Source organism: Brienomyrus brachyistius, chromosome 8, assembly GCF_023856365.1.
Source record: "Brienomyrus brachyistius isolate T26 chromosome 8, BBRACH_0.4, whole genome shotgun sequence".
Classification (NCBI taxonomy): domain Eukaryota; kingdom Metazoa; phylum Chordata; class Actinopteri; order Osteoglossiformes; family Mormyridae; genus Brienomyrus; species Brienomyrus brachyistius.
In genome coordinates, this window is record NC_064540.1 from 12,115,191 (window position 1) to 12,137,574 (window position 22,384).

At 40.8% G+C, this 22,384-nt stretch overlaps 2 protein-coding genes across 5 annotated transcripts in view; one reads left to right on the forward strand and one right to left on the reverse strand.

Annotated features, from left to right (window-relative positions):
* The window catches only part of st3gal8 (ST3 beta-galactoside alpha-2,3-sialyltransferase 8), a 22,941-nt gene extending 12,598 nt beyond the window's left edge, over positions 1-10,343 (reverse strand). Inside the window, exons 1-3 of one of the 4 annotated variants that reach the window (XM_049022868.1) lie at positions 10,243-10,343; positions 6,370-6,576; positions 1-112 (exon numbers count right to left, since the gene is read on the reverse strand). The exon at positions 1-112 is cut by the window's left edge and continues 493 nt beyond it. The gene's annotated coding sequence lies outside the window, so the exon portion shown is untranslated. Of the gene's footprint in view, positions 113-1,023; positions 1,260-6,369; positions 7,227-10,242 lie in introns of those variants that run through there. The other 3 variants (XM_049022869.1, XM_049022867.1, XM_049022870.1) reach the window with 3 other exon arrangements.
* Positions 10,344-17,238: 6,895 nt separating this feature from the next.
* On the forward strand, positions 17,239-19,638 carry LOC125747531 (dynein light chain roadblock-type 1-like). Its single transcript, XM_049022875.1, has 4 exons — positions 17,239-17,359; positions 17,832-17,907; positions 18,419-18,586; positions 18,872-19,638. Exons 1-4 carry the CDS (start codon positions 17,357-17,359, stop codon positions 18,913-18,915), a joined length of 291 nt encoding a protein of 96 aa, XP_048878832.1. The 5' UTR covers positions 17,239-17,356; the 3' UTR covers positions 18,916-19,638.
* Positions 19,639-22,384: the final 2,746 nt, after the last annotated feature.

A 22,384-nucleotide genomic window follows, 5' to 3' on the forward strand; every position in this document is an offset into this window, starting at 1 on the left:
ACGGCGGTCGAGCTACAGAGAGGCCTCTGATGATGGCACCAATAGCAGCTCTAGTTTCTGATCAGGTTTTAACACCACGGGGTCCACATGACACAGTCACGCTCTGTGTGGCCTGTAAAAAAAAAAAAAAAACACAATTTAACTTCATGGTTTTATTTCTCTTAAAGCACTACTTCACTCTGTGATTTTACATTTTATTTCTGTATGTTTAAAACCAAAGCACTTATCAGTAATACAGTTAAGACGGAAAAAATGAATGTGTTGTGTTACATGTTGATCTAAGAGGTGCATCTAAATTTTAGCACCAGTGCTACTAGTGGAAAAGGTTAGTCTGGAGTGTGGATTAGACGTCTTTGTCACAGTCAGGACTCTCTACTCATTACTATGATTATAACTCTAATCCCAGTCATGGACGACCTTCACCCCTACCCAGCCCCAACCTTAACCATAAGTAACCAAACTAAATACAAGACTTAGTCTCATGAGGACAGAAGAAATGTCAAAATAACATTTTATCAAATGTTTCCACAATGTAATATATGCAAGTCCCGCCCCCCCAAACCCAAAGGTATCAGCGAACTGCACGAGCAGTGAGAACATTTCGGTTTCAGTGCATGACAAGCTCCTCCCACAAAGCCTACTGCTTCCTGAAGCACTCGGCTTACCGTGCGTTTCGGAAAATGAACACAGAAGCCGGCGACTTCCTGCGCTAATTATTTTTATCATTGTATCCATTAGCATGACACAAATGGCACAGCAGCATGACTCAACTGGATGGAAAATCCAAAGCAGCTGTTACTCCTGCACATGCCGGCGCCCCATCCCCCGAGGGACCCCCTGTCCGCCATTGTCCATGCCCCGCCCCCATCCCCTGACCAGTGCGCCCCCTCACCATTCCTGCTGCACCACTTTCAGAAATAAAAGTGCCGGCCAGTTTTTATAAGCCGCCTCCTTGAACTCAGAGTGCAGAACAAGCATTAAAAAAAGGCTTGAAAGGCCTCAGACTGATGCATGTCAACGTACCGGTCACCTTTCTGCCTTGACTTGGGCTCCCGATGGATGGCTGGCCCCCAAAACACGCTCTGCGCACAGCGGGCGGCTCCCTGCCGGCTAGCTCACAATCCCTTTTGCTGACGCCCGGGGGTTTGCCAGAATTTGGAGCCCGCAAGCTCACGTCCAAGGCTGAGAGACCAAGCAAGCGAGAGAGACAGAGCCGAAGTAACCGCAGTCTCCAGGTCCTCCAGCCAACATCACCCCTCCCCTGATCACTCCCCCAAGACCAAGAATGATGCCAGATCAATCCCTTTGGGTCCTGCAACTGTCAAGCTACAAGCCAGAGGACAGGAGGTACAGCCAGGGGGCGTGGGCCAGCGCTAAATAAATAAATGAATAATAAATAAGGGAAAGGGTTATACGGGGAACAGAGAGTACACAGCCCACTGCTCTGAACACCAGTCAAATTGAATGGCAGGGAATCTAAAGGCAGCGGAGGGCGGACGGAGTGTGGGGCGATCCAAAGGCATAACGGGACAGAGCGCCTGAGGGTGACTCTCACATTACCGACACCAGACACCGGTGAATTCAGCCTGCTGTTTATTTACAATGACACAGCCCCGGTCTCATATGCAGCTGGGAAACCCCACTGCCATGCTACTGAAGGGCATGTGCTTCCTATCAAAATGCGATGCTTTATTGAGAAACTGCTTAGCAGACATTCTGAACCACAGAAAATCTCACAGCTGGCAATTCCGGAGCAGGAAATTTAACTAAAAGTACATATGACTGCCGTGCCCGAGGTACGGCATTACCGTGGATCACTCAGTTGCATCGCCAGCTACTTATCCTCAGTGTTGCTTCACGTTCGTCTAGGGTTTCAGAAATGCTTTCTCATGAACCAATGGTGCAAAAGCAGAGTAATTAAACCAACCATCCTGAATATTTTTTGTACACCACTGGCCAAACATACCCTGTCATGTGACTTCTGGTACAGCTCTGCGGGCAACAGAGGGCACTGCATTAGCCCTGTCTGGGTATAATATATAATGGCATGCAAGCCCACAAACTGCATCTACTCATCTTCGCCGTTTTGTTGACATAGCCACAAGCTCAATAACTTGAGCAGTTATTTGCAGACATATTAACAGTGGTCAAAATCACATTAAAGAAATTACAGGCCTGCAAGTAGGAGTAATGGAAATCTGCATTAGAGGTGTGTCTAAATTCAGATTACTGCAGATAATTTAACAACTGACGTAAAACAATGAGTCGACTGGTATGTTACCCATTCCACTATTCTGGATTCAACTCCATCCTTGTCTGAGGAAAGTCTGCATGTTCTCCAAACATCTTTAAAAGGAAATCCCTATGTTAAACTCAACTTATACTGTTAAACTAGGATATCATATTTATAGATAAGAAGTGAATTGCATGGGATTGTTGGTAGGCTGCACTACCATGACAGCTGTATTATTTTTTATTATTCAACAGCAAACCAATTTTAAGCCAGCAAGCCTACTGGAATTTAATTGTATAAAGTTTCTCAACTTGCATGGAAGCAATCCATTTCACCTGCGTGAAGTTGGCCCCCCACATGTTTCAGATTTCAACCAGGTCTCAATCGTATGTGCCGCGTTTGTGCCGGAATCTATTTCGCAGAACTTCGTATTTGGGACAAAGGTCACTGCGATTCCAGTGTCTATCCCAGGAAGCACAAGGCAGGGCCCAAAGCAGACAGCCAGTGAACTGCAGAGCCAACAGTCAGTGAGCATGGGCTATGAACACTTTAAGGACAAAAGCATCTAGAGGAAAGTCACAGTCACGAAGGTGCAAATTTACAGTGCTAATCACAGTGAGACCCTAATCCCAACTATGACTACCTTAACCCCCACCCAGCCCTAACCTTAACCATAAGTAACCAAACAAAAACAAAACTTCTGGTATCTTCAGTTTTTTGACCGCAGATACAGATTTTTATAAAAAATGAGAAAATGGTCCCCACAGCGTCAGAAATAACTGGTTTTTATTACATTATATGGACATTTGGTCCCACAATGTAATATTTACACAACAACCCCCCCTTCACGCACACAAGCCACTCCAGATTAGCATATTTGCGAGTTGCCTGTGAATAATTACATGGGAATATTTTTGATGAATAAATGAATAAACAAACAATCACAGAAACGATACGATGTGCAAGCCAAATATACATATGACACTGAAAAATCTTCATATAATACTTGTTGGGGGCGGCATGGTGGTGCAATGGTTAGCACTGTTGTCTCACACCTCTGAGACCCGGGTTCGAGTCTCCGCCTGGGTTACGTGTGTGGAGTTTGCATGTTCTCCCCATATCGTCGTGGGGTTTCCTCCGGGTACTCCGGTTTCCCCCCACAGTCCAAAAACATGCTGAGGCTAATTGGAGTTGCTAAATTGTCCATAAGTGTGCATGTGAGAGTGAATGGTGTGTGAGTGTGCCCTGCGATGGGCTGGCCCCCCATCCTGGGTTGTTCCCTGCCTCATACCCATTGCTTCCGGGATAGGCTCCGGACCCCCCGCGACCCAGTAGGATAAGCGGTTTGGAAAATGGATGGATGGATAATACAGTATGCAGTTACACTAACAAGTATCTTTAAAATTAAGAGTTATTTTCGTCAAACAAAAAAAAAAGAGAAGCGGTACACAGGGCAGCACACAGACACACACGCTGCAGAGAGAACTAAAATGTTCAAAAGTGTGGTTACATGTCACTAGAGTCGATGCTAAGAATGGTAGTTCCCACAGGTGCAATAAGTCTTTTGAATGTAGAGGCGGAAACACAAGCAATCTGTCGAAACATCTAGCAAAAGTCTATCACATGCCTATGGAGTGATGCACAGTTTTCAACTGTCTAGCTCGTAGTTTGTCTGTTGTTGGCCCAGGTATGTTATGTTTGCTAGTGGCCTGGGGCCCACATGGATTTAACTAAACTGTACACACCCATTCTTCAGAATTGGGCCAAATCACATTCCATCAAAAAACTTAAAATTATTATATATCAACATACCAATCTTATTTTTTTGGTGAAATTTTATATTTAAAAATATATTTATTAAATCAATAAGATTTACTTAATTATTGGTCTGCTATCACTTTCTAACTTCTAAACTTGCCAGAAAACACTCGTGACCCCGACAAGAATTCCCAACTTCAAACAATAAAAAAAATGTGTTAAAAGTACGGCCACCACTAAGGACTATTTTTCTGTAGATTAATCCATCAAATATTTGATGGATTAAGCAACCAATCTAAATGATTAGGGTTGCTATATACACTGTGTACATGACATCTAGACTGAACCGCTACTGCAATAATACTTTTAATAATCATTTGAAATACATTTTGACCTCAAATGAAAAATTTCATTGTCTTTATAACATTTTTGGAAAACCCGAGGATAAATCAATTGTTATACAGGTTTCTGAGTTTGTCATTCATATGCTAAAACATCGCTTTCGATATAAAAAAAAATGTTTCCTCAGACACCCTCTGCTGAGCTGCTGGTCACCACAAAATGTGACCAGGATACAAAGATATTAAATTATTAAACTGAAGCAATGGAAAACCTATGACCTTTGAATTACAACCCCGATTCGACCTTTTGACATTTGTGTTTTCGTGTGACTGGCCGCTGTCAAATAATGAACACTTTCTGAATTAGTCTAATAAATAATTAGTAAAGAAACCCTAATAAAAATACACTAAAAGCAATCTGATCCACCACTTACTGCTTTTACAGAGGGACTCAGGGAACAACATTTACTTAAAGTAGCCTATTGTTGATTTAAGAGACAATATAAAGAGAATGTCCACTACAGAAAAACAATAACAAAAGATAAACATCCAGTTTGACAAGCAGTGTTGCAAAGTCAATGTGATAAAAATATCGGCAAACAGCTCATTTTAATACAGTCTCGGCATTTTAAAGGCCAGAAACGCTTTGATTTCTAAATAGCTTAAAAAAATAATATACATTGTTCTTTTATATTTAAAAAAAACACCTAGTAGTAAATATGGCTTATTTAACAAAAGGGGCCAAATAGCAATGCATTAGTCAATGCATATAAAAAAGTTTAATTTATACAAATGATTCGTGTAGAACAGTCTATAGTTAATTGAAAAAACTCCTATCCATCAAGATGAACCATTTAACATTCTAACAAAACATATAATGAACTATTTATCCGTCTTGAGAATATTTTGATCTCAAAATGGTATAAAGGTATACAAGCATAAAACCAAATCGAGCACTAAAACTGAACTTTCCAAACAGATGACACTGTATCGTATTCAGCAGGGAAAATAACATACAAAGAGCTTTATCGCTTATGTAAAAATGTCTTCCCCCCTCCACAAATATCACAAATATCGGAGCAATGAGGGTGTCACTTATGCCGCCCCAGAACCCTGAAGTCTGATCAGTGCTCTTCAGCATCACTTTAGAAAATCGCTGTTAAAACGATGAAATATCAGAATTTATAGTAGAATAGCAAATACTGCATAATATGCAGGCGATTATAGAGACAAGCTTTCTTTAAAGTAAATGAATGCCTAGGTAAGTGAATAGATCAGCGTAATCTATCATGAATAAAGCATACATATATACGAATAACTACACAGCTTTATAGCTTTTGTAGCATGTATACTGTATGAATAAAGACTGAATACAAGATTATAGTGCCTATGTAAATACATTAACCATACAGAGCCCGAAATAAGGTAAGCACAAAGAGACTCCGTAATTACCCTGCTGTCGAGGCTGAGCGAATACAAAGGAAACCATGACCTTCATTAACCAAAACCAAGTAACTATACTCCCCAAACCCCCATCTATGGTGAAATTAAAGAAAACTTCGCTTCGTCTCTATTAACTCTGGGTGTTTCTCCGCTCGGCCGGGCTGATAGTAGAAAAATAATAAAACAGTGAAACTGCATGGGGCACACTGAGGTGAATTTGGTTTCGCATAAAGGCAACTAAGTTAACTTTCAGATATGTTTAAATTTACAGGCTAGGAGGACTGATTCTCTAATGGCGTAAACGGTGCCGTCGTATGATTAGTTGAAGAAAATGTAAAGAAAGTTTTACGGGATTACAACAGCCATGCGCTTCTGATGGTGGGAATGTAGCGAAAAATAGAGCAGTTACAGGCATGTATTACAATACGATGTTAAAATGTCACTTATGATCAGAGTTGAAGTATATTCTAATACAGTTACCGCTTTTCTGGAGGCACGTTTACAGCAGCAGCCGCCGTCTTATTATAAACTGATTATAATTAGCTGAAAATCGTGTCTAAACGTGATATTTTACGGCAATAATTGCATACTTACCAAGTTAGGAAACGGTGCGATCAGAGCTGAACAAGCAGCAAGCCTCCGTGGTGCATGTTCAAAAGGGAAATGATGTCGGGCTGTGTTGCCCGGCCCCCAGTGTGATCTTGAATATCTCCGAGTTTGTGTGGCACGTCTGCCTCCTCTTCATGTTCCCAGTACTAACACTTCGCTTTAGATAGATTTCTTCGTTATGGTGCAAATGAACTTGCACCGGGGGGGATAAATAAAAAAACGAATTTGCCTTTCAAAGCTCTGAAAGCCAACATGTAGATCAACGCCGTTATCTATAGAATGCATGTATTTGAAAATAGCTTCCGCTAATCGTGGGTTTACATAAAACATTTGTGAACTTGCATAAAAACGAATAAAAAGATGTTACATTAAAAAACTTGTTTTAAGCCACGGATCGTTGATTGATGGATTGCTCAATAAAACGTTAATAAAACTCGTTCATAGTAAGCATGAAACAGAAACATGTGATACGGGAACTTAGCTGCTCATACTTCGTTTAACTAAATATTTGTTTAATGTGGTTTTTAAACAGCAGCTGGTGCTATTGCACCGCAACTGCCACCAAGTAGCATCTCGCTTAAATTAGTTTTCGTTCGGTACAACTCGTTGGTTTCCTCAAATTAATATTCACATTTACAGCGTGTCAGTCAATGACACGTGTCGTCTGACCGCAATGTAGCGAAAATGAACTTAAATGACATCGACGAAAGTTCTGATTTGTTGCAATTTGTAGTGTATCCTAAATTGCACAGAATTTCAGTTGAAATTTACACATTAGCTGCTATTGAGAGCTGCCTCTATTTCTTCCACTATATGCTAATACAATTTCATGTCAGGAGCCTGGCTATGGACTACAAGCACACCAAATATGGATAACACCCTGAACTCCAGCACGTGCCTTATCAGGCTCCTGCCCTTCTGACAGCGATGACATACCCTGTCTGTTTCTGCACCAACTGAAACATCAGCGTCTATCTGTCGTTATTAGTGAATGATAACGTTATCACCTCAGTGCAGTCCTTACTGGGCCAAACAGGACGGAAATATGCTGGTGAAGCAAAGCATTGATCCAGAATTATTGCTGCATTGTCAAATGGATAACCCAGGCCAGTGGCCAGCAACTGCATTTTACATTTCATCTGTGTAGCCAACCTGGCAACCTCTAATGGCAAAAAAATCAAATTCAACATTTTAATTTATTGTGTAGGACAGCAACATGATTTGAGATTTAGTCGTATATTTTCGGTCCCAAATCTGGCAGTAGTTTCTACCATTAAAGAAGAGAGAATGTGGGAATGAGAAGTTCGATTTAGTAGTAACTGATAGCTTGGACGTCTATGCAGATTGTTTGAGTCGTGGGCTTACAGAGGGTGGGGTTCTGCTTCACAGTTTTTAGGGATGTCGACATGAATCTGCATTGAAGAACAGGAATGTCCTATGGACATGAAACACAGCAAGCTGAACTCCACACAGGCCACCAACTGGCGCATAGATGATGCTTTGGGTGGAACGTGATTATTTCATTTTTTATATATATATATTTAAAAATGATTTATATATAAACTGTGACAAAGGAAACATTTTGTCATAAAGTAACACAAACTCTGAATAAGTCCCAGGAGTGTGGTGGCTTGGCAGTATGCAGAGTTTTGCAATATCACTGAAATCACTCAGCAGAGGCTCAGCCAAGAACAACCAGACGTTGAGGCACGTCCAGCTGCACTTATCACAGTAGGTGCAAGAAAAAGCAATTATTCAGCAGGGAAGATGGAAAACTTGGGCCAAATGTGACACTTATTTAGTAAGATGACTACTCACTTCTTTTAGTGCTTAATAATTTAAACTCCCTGAACTTGCAGGGTTAATTTAATAGCGCCTAAGTTTCCAAAGCAACGTAGCTATATAGCTATGTTAAAGTTTAAAACAATCCTATCCATTATCCATGGCAGAAAGTCGCACGAGATGTGAGGTTTTTAAAAAATACGTGGTATGTATCTTGGAGCCGTTAATCACTGGGAAGGGAAGAGTTTGCTCACGTTTAAAACACACAAAATATACTAATAAACACTAACCCAATAAGAAGTAACAAGAATTGTATTTGTTCTCCAAAAAGACGCTGGTATCTAGTTGGATGGCTAGATGAACACCACTTTGGTTCCCAAACCTCTCTTCAGGGGTACCCCAGCCATTCCACGTATTTCACCACCAGCACGATTAATTAGTTAATTTCTTGGGGTATAATTGATCAGCCATCGTTGTGGTTATGATCAAGTACAAATACATATGGTAACTACAGATATTCTGGTTTTCAAATGGCTGAGTTGATGCACTTTGACAGGCATAAAATCATAGTTTTACAGCCACGTAACCAAAATTTAAGCATTATTTTTTTTTTTGCCGGTCTAAGAGTTTTGCACAGCACTGCATGTCTGAAAACGATTTATTCCCATGGCATGGGAGGGGTTTGAGGTTGCTCAGTCCAAGGAAAGCAGCATTCACGTGTCACCGTAGTGCTTTCTTTCCTCTTCGCCTTTACCTGTTCCTCCAGCAGACCGGAATAAAATCCACATGCTCACTGCTTACATTTCCAAGTAATGCAGTCGGTTTTAAAGTCCACAGCGGTGGGGGCAGCACCCTGTGTGACCTCTCCCTGATTAACCAGCAGCCATTGCCGGTCATTTCACCTTTCCCTCTCTCTGCCATATAGTCCTTCAACCCTTTGTGTGTTTTCCCTTCTCCTGGGACTGTCAGGGGCTCGGCGGGTTGAGCATGCAGCTCAGAGGATGCATCCCCCTGCTCGGGGGTTTGACGCTGGCTCTTCTGTTTCTTTGTATTTATGGATTTCTGTTTCCCAGTGTTTTGCTATGTTTCCATTTAAGTTCCCTCTTCTAGGTTTTGCCCTTCTTATGTTCTGTTCTGCTTTTATTTTGTAATTTGTTTTCTTGTTTATTTTCCTAGTGCAGTATTTCCTTAGTTTCAGGTCTTGTAAGTTCCTCAGTTCTGTGTTCATTAGCGTTATTTACTTCTCATGTTGTTTTTCCCGATTGCGTTCTGACCCCTTGTGGTCCCTTTATTTTATGGTTCCCAATGTGTTCTGTTTTTGTTTAATAAACCCCTTTTGTTTCGGAGCCGCTAAGTGGATCGTCCTGCCGGCACCAAGCATTTGCCACGACCCATGGTGACTGGGAAGTAGAAAATCGGAAGCCGGCTAGTGATCCTAGCGATTTCTGTTTTGTTTAATAAACTTGAGGAAAAATTCACACTGACCACCTTGGAAGGAAAATATATTGTAGCGTCTGCCAGCTGTCCCAGAACAACAGCTGCTACGTGTCTCACACCCTAGGTGTCACACAAGCAAGACAAATAAGTGGATTCAGGCAGCTGGCAGAGTTCAAATGAAAAAGGATCAATACAAAAAAAAAAGTCCCACCATTATTTGCCAAAGAACATACACTTACAAACCTCAATGACATCTGAAACATCTAAAAGACTTTAAATAAACAAGTACTAAAAGCAATCTGTAAAATCAAACTATGAGGTTGCAATTTTTGTAAAATTGGTCAAGAACAAAATTTAAGGAAAGCAGACTAAGATAATGTAGATTTATATATTACCAGTCATTTAAAAATGCATCTTCTTAGGCAAAAAGACAACATGCTGTCAGCTGTACCATCTTTCGCCAGCTCTCCATTGTTTCCCAACATTTAAACCGAAGTACAACATGCTTTTACACAGGATATAAAGATTAATGCGTTAAATAAAATGCAGTAAATTAACCCGGCTCTAAGAAGAAAGGAAAGACAGGAAAATAGCCATATGCAGATAAAGAACAAGCTGAATGATGACAGACAAATTTACCTTTATTCTGTGGGGATATAAATGAGTGATCGTCCTGATGCTTGGTTTGGAGTCCCTCTTGCTGTGATCCACTCCCTGGCCAGTTGTTCAGTGGAAAATATCTGCACAAGATGGTTTAGATTATGACACGAATGGGCATGTCTCGCAGTGTTTTCTCAGGAGTTGGAGTATGGCAAGATTATTTTTTTCTTTTTCTTTTCCGCGCTTTAGACTCAGAGTTGCTGAATGTGAAAAAAGTGTGTTGTATTTCAGACGATTGCTTTTATGTTTTTTAATTCTGGAATCGTTCTAGATCGTTACCATTGTGTTTTTCCAGGCAATTACGATCTTCATGACCCAGAGACTTGGGAAGGTGCTGTTTAGTTACAGTGCGGGTTGGGCAGAAGGTGGAGGCTGAGGCGTCCAGGCGCGTTGGTCCCAGAGCTTGGCAGGCCGTGGAGTTTCTGCTGCTCTGTGGAGGGCCTGGGCATTGAGTCAGCCAGGTCGGCAGAGCCAGCGCAGTGAATAGTATATGTGGGGGTTAAAAGACCCAAGAGATGGCGCGCACACACACACACACACACACACACACACACACACACACACACACACACACATACACACACACACACACACAGACCTGTACTCATATTTTTGTGGGGACCGTACATTCATTTCTATGGGCGAAACCCTGATCTCAGCAATGACAGCTTTAACCCCCACCCAGCCCTAACCTTCACCATAAATAACCAAACAAAATACAAGAATTTTGGCATTTTTAGCTTTTTGATTGCATTCACAGATCTTTGTGGGGACCTTGGGACTTACGCGTTGCCAGGACTGAAAAGGGCTCCCCAGTCTAAGAGTGAGGGTAGGTGATGATGGCACGTCAGTCAATTATCACAATAACAATACTATCAATTTGCACTTTCTATCTATGCATGTTTTCTTATCACTTTTTATATATACCTATAATCTCTTGTATTTTCTGTTTTAATCTTGTTAATGATTATATTTTGTATTGCCTGTAATAAATAGTTCTTATAAGCAAACCTAGGTGTGCCTATTTGTTCTTTTGAGAGCCCTGTATCCCCCTCACATCATCTTAAAAGACTGACCTATGAGATATCCACGATGCACTGCAAATTGACCTATGAGATATCCACGATGCACTGCAAATTGACCTATGAGATATCCACGATGCACTGCAAATTGACCTATGATATATCCACAGACAATACCTCCTTTATTCTTTATATGTTGTTGCTGTATTCTGTTATCTGCAAGTGTTTCTAGAATACCAACATAGAGCATTTTGAAATTTAGTGTTTCAGCTACATATATGTCCCAATATAGGGAAATGCAGACTGAATGAACGAGTGAAGAATTTGTAACCCAGCCAGAGTTGTTTTCTGCTCCGTACCTGGAGTAGCACGCTCTGTGAAGTCCCAGAGGCAGCCAGCTCCATTGTAATGACTGACTGCTGTCTGGGTGCTGCTGGCTTGTTGGTGCTTCCTCGTGTGTCTGTGTGCCCTGATCTCCCAGAGCGGTTAGGATCTCCTGGCTTCTCCAGCACATTGTGAGAGATTTATGTTTCAGTCCATAGTTAAAATAAGTAGCTGATGACTTCCATTTCGGAAAAAAAACACTTGACATTATACATATGCGTGTGTCTGATGTTACTTCCCCTAATCAACATAATAGCGGATTACATCGATTAAAATTCTGTACATTGCATTCAGTGCCTTACAGAAATCAGCATTTCAGCTGCATTAAGGATGCAGCTAGTAACATTCTCTGTTAATTGTGAGTGATTTTTGTGATTTTGCCGTGGCAGTAAATATGGATTGGTGATAGTGAAATATGACAAGTAAACATTTCGTTTTAGTCATATTAAATATTACTATTCTGCATCGTATGGTAACTTCGGTTGACATCTTTAAACAGCCCTAAATTATTTCACTTTAACAAATGTGTTTACATGTCTCCGAACATTAACATTTCCTTTGACTGACATCTCCAAGAGTTAAACAGATGCCAAGAGATCCTCCATGTTTTAAGTGAATCCAGACTAATTCACTTACTTTTTTTCTAGTCACCAACAGTAGAAATAAATATTTACTCTAACCTGAAACAATGAAATCCACTTGCAGAAGTAATGGGATCCAGAAGAAAGCACCGTTAAGTTCAAATACAAACAAATAAAACACTTCTCTATGACTCCATGTCAGATGTTGTTTCCTTCCAAGGCTGATCTGGAACTATTTTATGGTTCCCAGAGGCCTGTAGTTTATCTTACATGTTCATGTGAAAACTGATAATGTAAATGTCTCATTGTGGTTGAATTATCAAACAAACAATCATCGTGCGATTCAGTGATGTATTGCAGCCAGTTTTGGGTTACATTTTTGTTAAAATGGGGACGGTGTCTGGCTCAGCAAGTTAGGCTGCTGTGCCTGTGATTGGAAGGTTGCCAGTTTAAATCTCAGGGTTGCCAGTGTGATTTCAACATAGGGGTTTTGTGCAAGACTCTTAACCACTAGTTACTCTAGGGACTTTCTGAACTTGCTCTCTCAAATAGGTACATCCCTTTTTAATTAAAAATACAATGTAAGCGTAAAACCTGAAACTGTAATTATGTGCTATAAATCCAATAATCCATCCATTTTCTGTAGCTGCTTATCCAGTAGAGGATCCCACCCTGACGTACAGGGCACATAGCAGGGGATGCCAGTCTAAGCTGGGTCACGCACACACTGCGGGCATTTCAGCAGCGTCAGCTGACCTTACTGCATGCTTTTGGACTGCAGAAGGAAACCAGAGTAGCCTGAGAAAAGCTATACAATGCAAACTCCACACGGAGTTGGGGGCATTTACTGAAGACAAGCCTGGAAGTATGAGGCGGCACTGTTATGACCTGAGACATTCATATTTGTACTACAAACAGAAATGTCTAAATAAAGATGTTAAGACTGAGATTGAGTGAAATGATGACAGCAGGGAAACTTTCATAGGCACAACAGAAACATCTGAATAAGAAACATTTGTTAACGGAAATGAAAATAACCAAACACACAATCTTTGACAAGCACCTTTTCCTTATGCTCTGCAGTGGTCTGAAAGGTAAGGTATGTGACTAACTTAGAGGACCAATAAGATTTCTCTTGCAACGCGTGGCAATGTAACCTGCACACTAAATTCTGTAAGTTTTATGTAGAAGAATGACAGGAAATAACAAATCACTGTAGCAGCTACGTAGACAGGCAATAATATTAAGGGATTAAACCCACCACCCAGGCTGGCAAAATCTACCGAGGAAGTTATCAGACGCACTGTGAAATTTATTTCTGGCCACAGTCCACTGCACGTTTATTTTATGTGAAAAAGGAGCCGTTCTCTCAATGCTTGAATCAAGGACTCCGTTACTAGTAAATGGTTCTTAGCCAGATTTTCAACCTCATTATGTTTAATAATAATATCTCTAACCATTTTATAAGTTTGACTGAACAAACGGAGAGATGTCAGAAATCCTTCATGCTCAAATGTCTCTCTGTGACAGTGTCTGTGTGATGTAAACAGGAAAAATCACATGATTCAACACTTTCACAGCCACTGCATTATAATGAATAAACTGCAGACAAAACAGGAATTGAGTGCTGAGACTGGACCAAGTAAAGAGTACATGAAACACTCTTGGCAATGCATATGAATGTGTGGTTATATTAATTCATTGCATGCCTAGCAGAACTCTAAAAACAGATATAAATCACAATTTCATTGGTAAATATGTATCCCATTTATGAAATCACTAAATATCTACAGACTTTCACATTCTTATTTAAAACCTGAACCCTAAAACTACAATGTTGCCTCCCACGTCTGCTCTGATGCAAAATGCATGCCGTGACCTCAGAAATTAGTTCACTACAACCTTATTTAACACTGAAACAGATCATTTCACAGCTTTGTCATTTGTAAATGAACATAAGAATAATCAGTGAAGAGTACTTGAATTGAGGGGCGGCATGGTGGTGCAGTGGTTAGCACTGTTGTCTCACACCTCTGGGACCCAGGTTCGAGTCTTCGCCTGGGTCACATTGTGTGTGGAGTTTGCATGTTCTCCCCATGTCATCGGGGGGTTTCCTCCGGGTACTCCGGTTTCCCCCCACAGTCCAAAAACATGCTGAGGCTAATTGGACTTGCTAAATTGCCTGTAGGAATGCATGTGAGAGTGAATGGTGTGTGAGTGTGCCCTGCGATGGGCTGGCCCCCCATCCTGGGTTGTTTCCTGCCTTGTGCCCATTGCTTCTGGGATAGGCTCCGGACCCCCAGCGACCCAGTAGGACAAGCGGTTTGGAAAATGGATGGATGGAGTACTTGAATTGTAGGCAGTAATAAAGTTTTACAATGAAACGTTTTGGATATCACTGACCAGGATTCCCCAGTCCTGGTTCTGGAGCACCAGAATCCAACACGGTTTGCAGATTTCCCTGCTAAACAGATCTTAATCAGCTAATTACCAGGTTTAGAATGTGTGCCTTAGCAGAGAAATCTGTGAACTATGTTGGATTCAGACCCCTAGGACTGAACTAGGCAACCCTGCCATAGGCTTTTGACCTTCAGGTTAGGAAACATGTGAAGTTGCTTGTTTAGTTGTCTACATGTAGTTGAAGGACAGTGGTTATATTAAGTATGCAGGTTTGAGGGCTGGCAAAATAGAAAGTGTGACTTTGCATAGCAAATATAACATGTGGACACATAGGCACAGTATGCCCTTGAGAAGAGTGCTGAACCAGAACTACTGTTTTACAAATACTCAGCTCTTGCTTCTACTAATAAACAGCTACAGTATTAAATGATTCATCCCTTCATTTTCTGAAACCACCTGTCCTATGCAGGTTGGCAGGGGGTCCGGAGCATATCCCAAAAGCTACAGGCGCAAGGCAGGAAACAGCCTAGGACGGGGCGCCAACCCATCGCAGGGCTCACTCACACACCATTCACTCACACACCTCACACACGCACACCTACAGGTTATTTGGTAACTCCAATTAGCCTCAGCATGTTTTTGGACTGTGGGGGGAAACTGGAGTACCCGGAGGAAACCCCACGACAATATGGGGACAAATTCCACACTCTGGCGAAGACTCAAACCCTGGTCCCAGAGGTGTGAGCCCCCCTGTGACCCCATCCAGGAGAAGAGCTTGGAAGATGTATACATTAACCACCTGGAATATATTCAAGCTACGAAGCATAAAATGACAGTTTACAAACATGTTTGAGGAAAAGAATATTACATGTTGTAACAGGAACTTGTTTTCTCAGATAAATCAGTTTGTAACTATGGGTTTTCAAGGTTCTTGGACACTTTGGCAGATTCGGGGGGCCTACTTTACTAGGACCGATGAATATGTAATAGTATATCTAAAATTGGGTGGGTGCGGGGGGGGGGCAAGCTGACATTCCTTCAGGGACCCCAGAAATTCTATCTACGTCCCAGTCTATAACATTGTATCATTTAACTTGTTCATTCTTGCTTTGCACAGTATAGACAGGTGGCTAAGCAAAGTCACAGTCTTTTATATATCATATAACAGTATGAGAACAGTATGACAGCAATTTCCTTACACTGAAATGCTGGAGATGAGCCTGGGGTAATCATTACACAGACAAAGATACGAGCAGCATAAAAAGGTAATTAAGCACAAGCAGAGTTTCATGTTTGCGATTGGAGGAGGTAAAAAACCCACATCCTGCTCACCTTGTGTTAACACAAGTATCTGATGCAAACATAACCTATTATTTTGTCTACTTACAGGGAATCAACAAACCACTTTAAACCAAGGTGCAAAGTGACAACATAGAGCACAATCATAACCTCACAATACCATCAATTTACTGAACCTTGATGGTAAACAACTGCATTTAAAACTCAAAGAACTAACCAAACCCCTGCATTGATATCATTCGCCTCAGACAACTGGGGGGGTACTGCCCCCTGCTGCCCCCCACCCCCAAACTCCACCCATAGAATTAAAGGGTAAAAATATAAATACAACAAAAGCAGCCGCATTAACCATGAAGTGACACTGACTAGTGTAAATTGTAAATTGACTAGTGTAGTGTCTACTACAGTACATAATAGCTGGACGGCCATGCTCCATAGTGATTTTGATGGCCTTCTTCGGGGAGTGTGAGTGATAAATGTCTTGTAAGGCTGGGAGCTAAGCCAATCTCACCATCTCAGTGCCTTCAATTGCTTACATTTTATTACGTTCATTTTTTACTCATAAGTAAACACAACAAAAACCAAAGGTCCACTGAGATCTAAATTGTACACTGATGCAGAACTGTACAAAAGTCTCTTGCATATCTGATATGATGTCATTGGATCAAAAGCCACACACATCTAATATTAACACCACAATTTAAGCTGGTATTTGACTTTAATGAAAAAACAACAGAAAAGTTATTTGTTTCTTGGCATAACATGCAGCACAAATGGCTTTTCACTTTATTGAATACCTCAGGCTAAAGCCAGCCTCACAGGGTCTTCAGTCTCTGGTGATTTTGCAAAGCTTATAACTTTGGATGTAACCTCACTACATAATAGATCAAAATATCTTCTGCTGCTATAAATTATTTGGTAGGCATTTAATAAATCTCATGAACATGTTGTTTGGACCGTCACTGTTGCCGTCAGCACAGAGTACAATGCTGGGGTACACCATTTACGAGATACCACTTGAGGGCACATTGAGTCACACGTGTTTAGAGAAGTCAATTAGTCAAACTGCAGGAGTTTGTAACGAGTTTGTTGCTATGTAACCGTTTTACAATGGGGACTCTAAACAGCGAAGATAAAACCAACTATTTTACATAGAGTATACGTTTAACTTCATTGGAATTACACGACATGACAGTTAAACGGTCTAATCACAAATTTCCAACGCTAAGCAGACAGACCAAACAGACGGCCATGAGGACTCATGTAGATCTCGTTAGCCCCGCCTAGTGGGCGTGGTCGGTGTGCGTGACGCAGAGACTGAGTGCGCATGACAGGTAGTGACTCTGGGTCTCTGCTGTGTAGGGAAGCAAAGGGAGGCTAGTAAAGCAAGTGACAATTATTCTAAAAATGGTGAGTTTATTTGACATTTTAGCGTATTCTGTGCTCTCACTTATGTATGTTACGTGAATCAGTCAGCGAAGGCTCGTTATTTTTGTATGACTAATTGCAGTCTGTCTACAGCCGGCTACATTTTGCTGGGCGCTGTTAGCAATGTTTAGCTAACGGTAGCTGGGTAGATGATCACCTAGCGACTTTAACGGATCATCTGTGTAAACAAGCAGAAGAATGAATGGCGCAGAGGCAGCTCGCTGTCTCGAAGCTTCCTTCCGGTTGTTTCCTATTTATCAATTAACTGGGTGAAATGATTAATATGATGTGATGCTGCGTAGTTGCTCGTCATCTATGTTGCTATCACAATGCAGTGGGTCAATAGTAATAAAGCATGAAATGCAGGCTTTCGTCATTCTTTTATATACGTAGTATTATATCATACGGTGCACAACCATGAATTTGTCGAGGAAGTGATTGATTTGTTTCTTAGGCCGAAGTCGAGGAAACACTGAAACGGATCCAGACCCAAAAAGGAGTTCAGGGGATCATCATCGTCACAGCAGAAGGTACTGGAAGGATCCTGCTCAATGTTGTATCAGCTGGTTTCCCGTTTAATCTAGCTGTCCGGATATCTTAAAGCAGAAACTCGTAGTGTTAAAGTTATAGTCTGAGCATTTCGTCTACTTCCGTAGTTTCTGTAACATCTAATGGTGTCCTGAAGCTTTCGTTATTATATTGGCATTTTTATGCATGTTAACAATCAGCTGGATCAGGAATTATTTGCCTTGGACGTCCATTAAGCGTAATATTTGACAATGATTTTGCCGCCGGATGCAGAAGCATCGCCCATGTAATTATTTCTTAGACAATGAAAGTAATTTAATGCACACACACACACACACACACACATTATTTTGAGGGAAAGGGGTTCACTGCTTACAATGTGTGCTGCTGTGTTGTGTCCTGGTTTTATCTGTCTTTGGTAACCATGGCATTTCTGAAAAGAACAACATTGATGTCATACATGAAATTTAAGCCAGTAATTGAGTTCCTGAAGTGGGCTCTCTCTTGTCCCAGGAATCCCCATCAGAAGCACTCTGGACAACGCCAGTACTGTTCAGTATGCCGGCCTCATCCAGCAGCTGGTGATGAAAGCACGGGTAACTGTGAGGGAAATGGACCCCCAGAATGACCTCACCTTCCTCAGGATCCGCTCCAAGAAAAATGAGATCATGATCGCTCCAGGTTCTCATATACTCTGATATTTCTGAGGCAGACTGCCTATTCAAACAAGATTTTTTAAATTTTGTACAATACCTTGCATATAATACACATTGTATTTACATATCAAAGGTTATGCTCAGAGAATTTAGTCTTTTTAAGAATAACATGGTTTTTGTAGCGGTACTGTTACGTATGTACTAGCATCTTATTTGAATGGTACTTTGATGGTTTTGTATGAAAGGTACACACTACATCTTGCAGAAAGTGCACAGCTGAGTTGAATTAATCTTTCTTTTTCCCCAACAGATAAGGATTATTTCCTCATTGTGATTCAAAATCCGACTGACTGAAGAGAACCCATCATCCTTTTTTAAATACATATTAAATACGTTTTTTTTTCTTATTATTTAAATGTTTCTGTTGCAGATTCTTTAGGAACACTACCTGAAAATAGAGGATTTCTTCGTGGTCAGGATCCATTGGAGGTTTTGACAGTGTTTTTGACAGGTTTTGACAGCTTATGTACATTTAAACCCATAATTCTAGTGCCATTTCTTTAAATAAATCTGAAATGTTATTAGTTGATCTTCATCTTCATTGACTTCACCTTATTGTAAAGGATACATCATATTATGAAGATAATATGAAATATTCAGTTTATGATGCAAATTAATTTAATTCTAACCCCAAGATTAACTATTGTCCGTCCTGTCCCCTATTTTTTATTTGACCATCAGTAATATAAAGACTGTTGTGCCGTTCTTTGTAAATCAAGCCTTTCCACATTTTTAATAGGGCTTTTGCAGAATATTCCAGACTGCAGTGATTGTGTCTGATGTAAACCTTTTTAAGTTGTGTTGACATGCTGCTAGTGACATTAGGCATCATTTTGTATTGTTACTGATTATTTTGTACCGTTACAGGCATCTCTGACCCATTGTAAATATACTCGAGTACTAATACTTCTTCATAATCATAATACGTATCACCTTAGATATAAATCCCTTGTTTTCTTAACATTCTTTTGAAAGATCATTGATAATGATTAAATAAATGCAGGAACTTGGCCCTCATACTGTAGTAAAATATGTTATTCTGTGGTGGAGTATATTCATGGATAAAATAATTCAACCACCACATGAAAACAGGTGTGCTACTTTGAAGTAACAAAATCATGATTATAAACAGCTGCAAAAATGAGTCATGCTAATGAATGGCGATTAGCAGTATATCTCGTCTATAAAAGATCTGACAAGCACTCTTATGTGTGAATTTTCAAAGCAACGTGCTTTACAGAGTTATTTGTTGCGTCAAAAGGAACAGCATGAAAAAGCATGAGAGCATCTGTTAAACATGGATATACTGCTCTGGCAAAGAGGAACAGCACGCGTCCATCGGAACTCAGAGACAGGGAGCGATAAACGCTTAACGGTAGCTGCTAAACACTAAAGTACACCCTAAAGAATTACTACAGAACTGACTCACCATCTCTGTGCCCCAGTCTCAAAAACTGTACATTGGGAGCATCACAAAGCTGGGATTTAGTTCAGGAGCCACTTGTATCCAAGATTAATGCACGAAGATGCTGTAAGGTGCACAGAACAGCGAAGGACAGTAATGCACTGCGGTCTGATGAGTCATCGTTCACCCATTTTGCTACATCCGGGTGGGTGTTTGTTAGGATAAAACCAAAGGATGCCTGATGAGAGTCTGATGAGAGTCATTAGACCTGCTGATTGCTCTGTCATATAATGGCCAGAGAGCATGAGGCCAAGTCTCAGGACCAGATGAATTTACTGGCTTAGTCAGGTTTCTTGAGGCTTTTGAGTTTTGGGTGCTACAAATTGTAGTTCACTTTTTAAACGGGGTCCATTGCCATGGTAGTTTGCACTGTACACCTAATTTGTTACAATCAGGCTTAAGTACAGGCTTCCTAATAAAATCAGGTGTGAGTTGTTCCCTTTCACCAAAAAACATAGCCTATATATAGCATGGCGTTTAATTAAATCGTAGGAATGGGTGATACCATGAGTTTTCATTTCTATCTGACACCAAGGCTGCCCTAGTGATGCAAATACGGTTCCTCTATATTCCAAGACAATCATGCCCCCGTAGCAAGGTTGTGCCCCACGCCATTCGTGAAATAAACTGGCCACCCTCCACAGGATATTGAATTGGAATTTGAATTTGAATGCCTGGAAGAAGAATTTAATTCATTGCAATTTAAAAGAAATTTAGTGCAATCACACTACATGGGAACGTCATTTAACCTATAAAAACACAAATACATATTAGATTCAGAGGTACTTTCTAAATGGCAGATGTGTATAGGTTTATAGTTTGTATATGTATGAATACGTGAAGTGGACTTTTTATTTGCATGACTGTAAGACAAAATTTGTGTATAAGTTTCTGTTCTTAATAATAATAATAATTGATAATAATTGATACTTTATTGATCCCCTGTAGGGAAATTATCTTTACGCCTCCCTCAACTTGCTCTTTGTGAAGTAAGTTGACCGCTTTTCTGTTATATTTATAATAAGAAAGACATCTTTTTCCTTGCTCACGTATTTATTGTTTTTGCATATTTAACTCTTTATGTGTGTTAGCATTTGTGAGGATCCTACTCATGCTCTTATTCCGAGTGTCCGTGGGTTTTCAGATGTACAGGGTCATGACATGGATAGCAGTATGACTCTGTATACCTGCTGAAGTCAAACATCAAATGTATCTTTTTTGTTATTGATTGACAGGTGGTTAATTTTTTAACAAGCAAATGAAAGTAGGGATACGCATGGCATAAAAAACTAATTTATGCAATTGTTCCTATCTATTTTCTTATGTGTAAAACAATCAGTTTTGTTTTTCTGTTCAACTTTATCGCTATAACAAAAAACACAACATCATGTCAAGTGCAGTCAGCAAATCAGCAAAAGATCTTCAAATATTTGATCATTTTCATTGCAAATTTCTAGCTTGCTACACTGAAGATGCTCTCACCAGGTACAGAGAAAGCTGCTTATGCAAGGTGCTTACAGGCAAGTTTTGCTAGATCAGGGATGCTGGTTTGGTTTCAAATAAGCCAAAGATGATTGACTTGGGTATACAGTGACATTATCTGAAGCTTTCTTAACAAGTGAGGGACTGGTTTGACTTTCCATTTGGGGAAAGAGATTGGGCTGTTTCTTTGGTTGGGCACTGCAGTCATTATAACCATCCTTCAGTTTTGGGGAAAGGCACTCCTCTTTTCCTATGACGAGATCCTCCCTGGTACATGGAATGAGAGTTATTTATGCTATAGGTTACACTTCAAGTGGTGCATTCTTTTATTCAGAATACTATCATCACATACTGCATCACAGCATGGTACCCAGGCAACACCGCTGAGAACAGGGAGGGCCTCCAGTGCATCATAACATACTGCATCACAGCATGGTACCCAGGAAGCCCATCTGAGAACAGGAAGGCCCTCCAGTGCATCATCACATACTGCATCACAGCATGGAACCCAGGCAACACCTCTGAGAACAGGAAGGGCCTCCAGTGCATCATAACATACTGCATCACAGCATGGAACCCAGGCAACACCTCTGAGAACAGGAAGGGCCTCCAGTGCATCATAACATACTGCATCACAGCATGGTACCCAGGAAGCCCATCTGAGAACAGGAAGGCCCTCCAGTGCATCATCACATACTGCATCACAGCATGGTACCCAGGGAGCAACTCTGAGAACGGGAAGGCCCTCCAGTGCATCATCACATACTGCATCACAGCATGGTACCCAGGGAGTAACTCTGAGAACGGGAAGGCCTT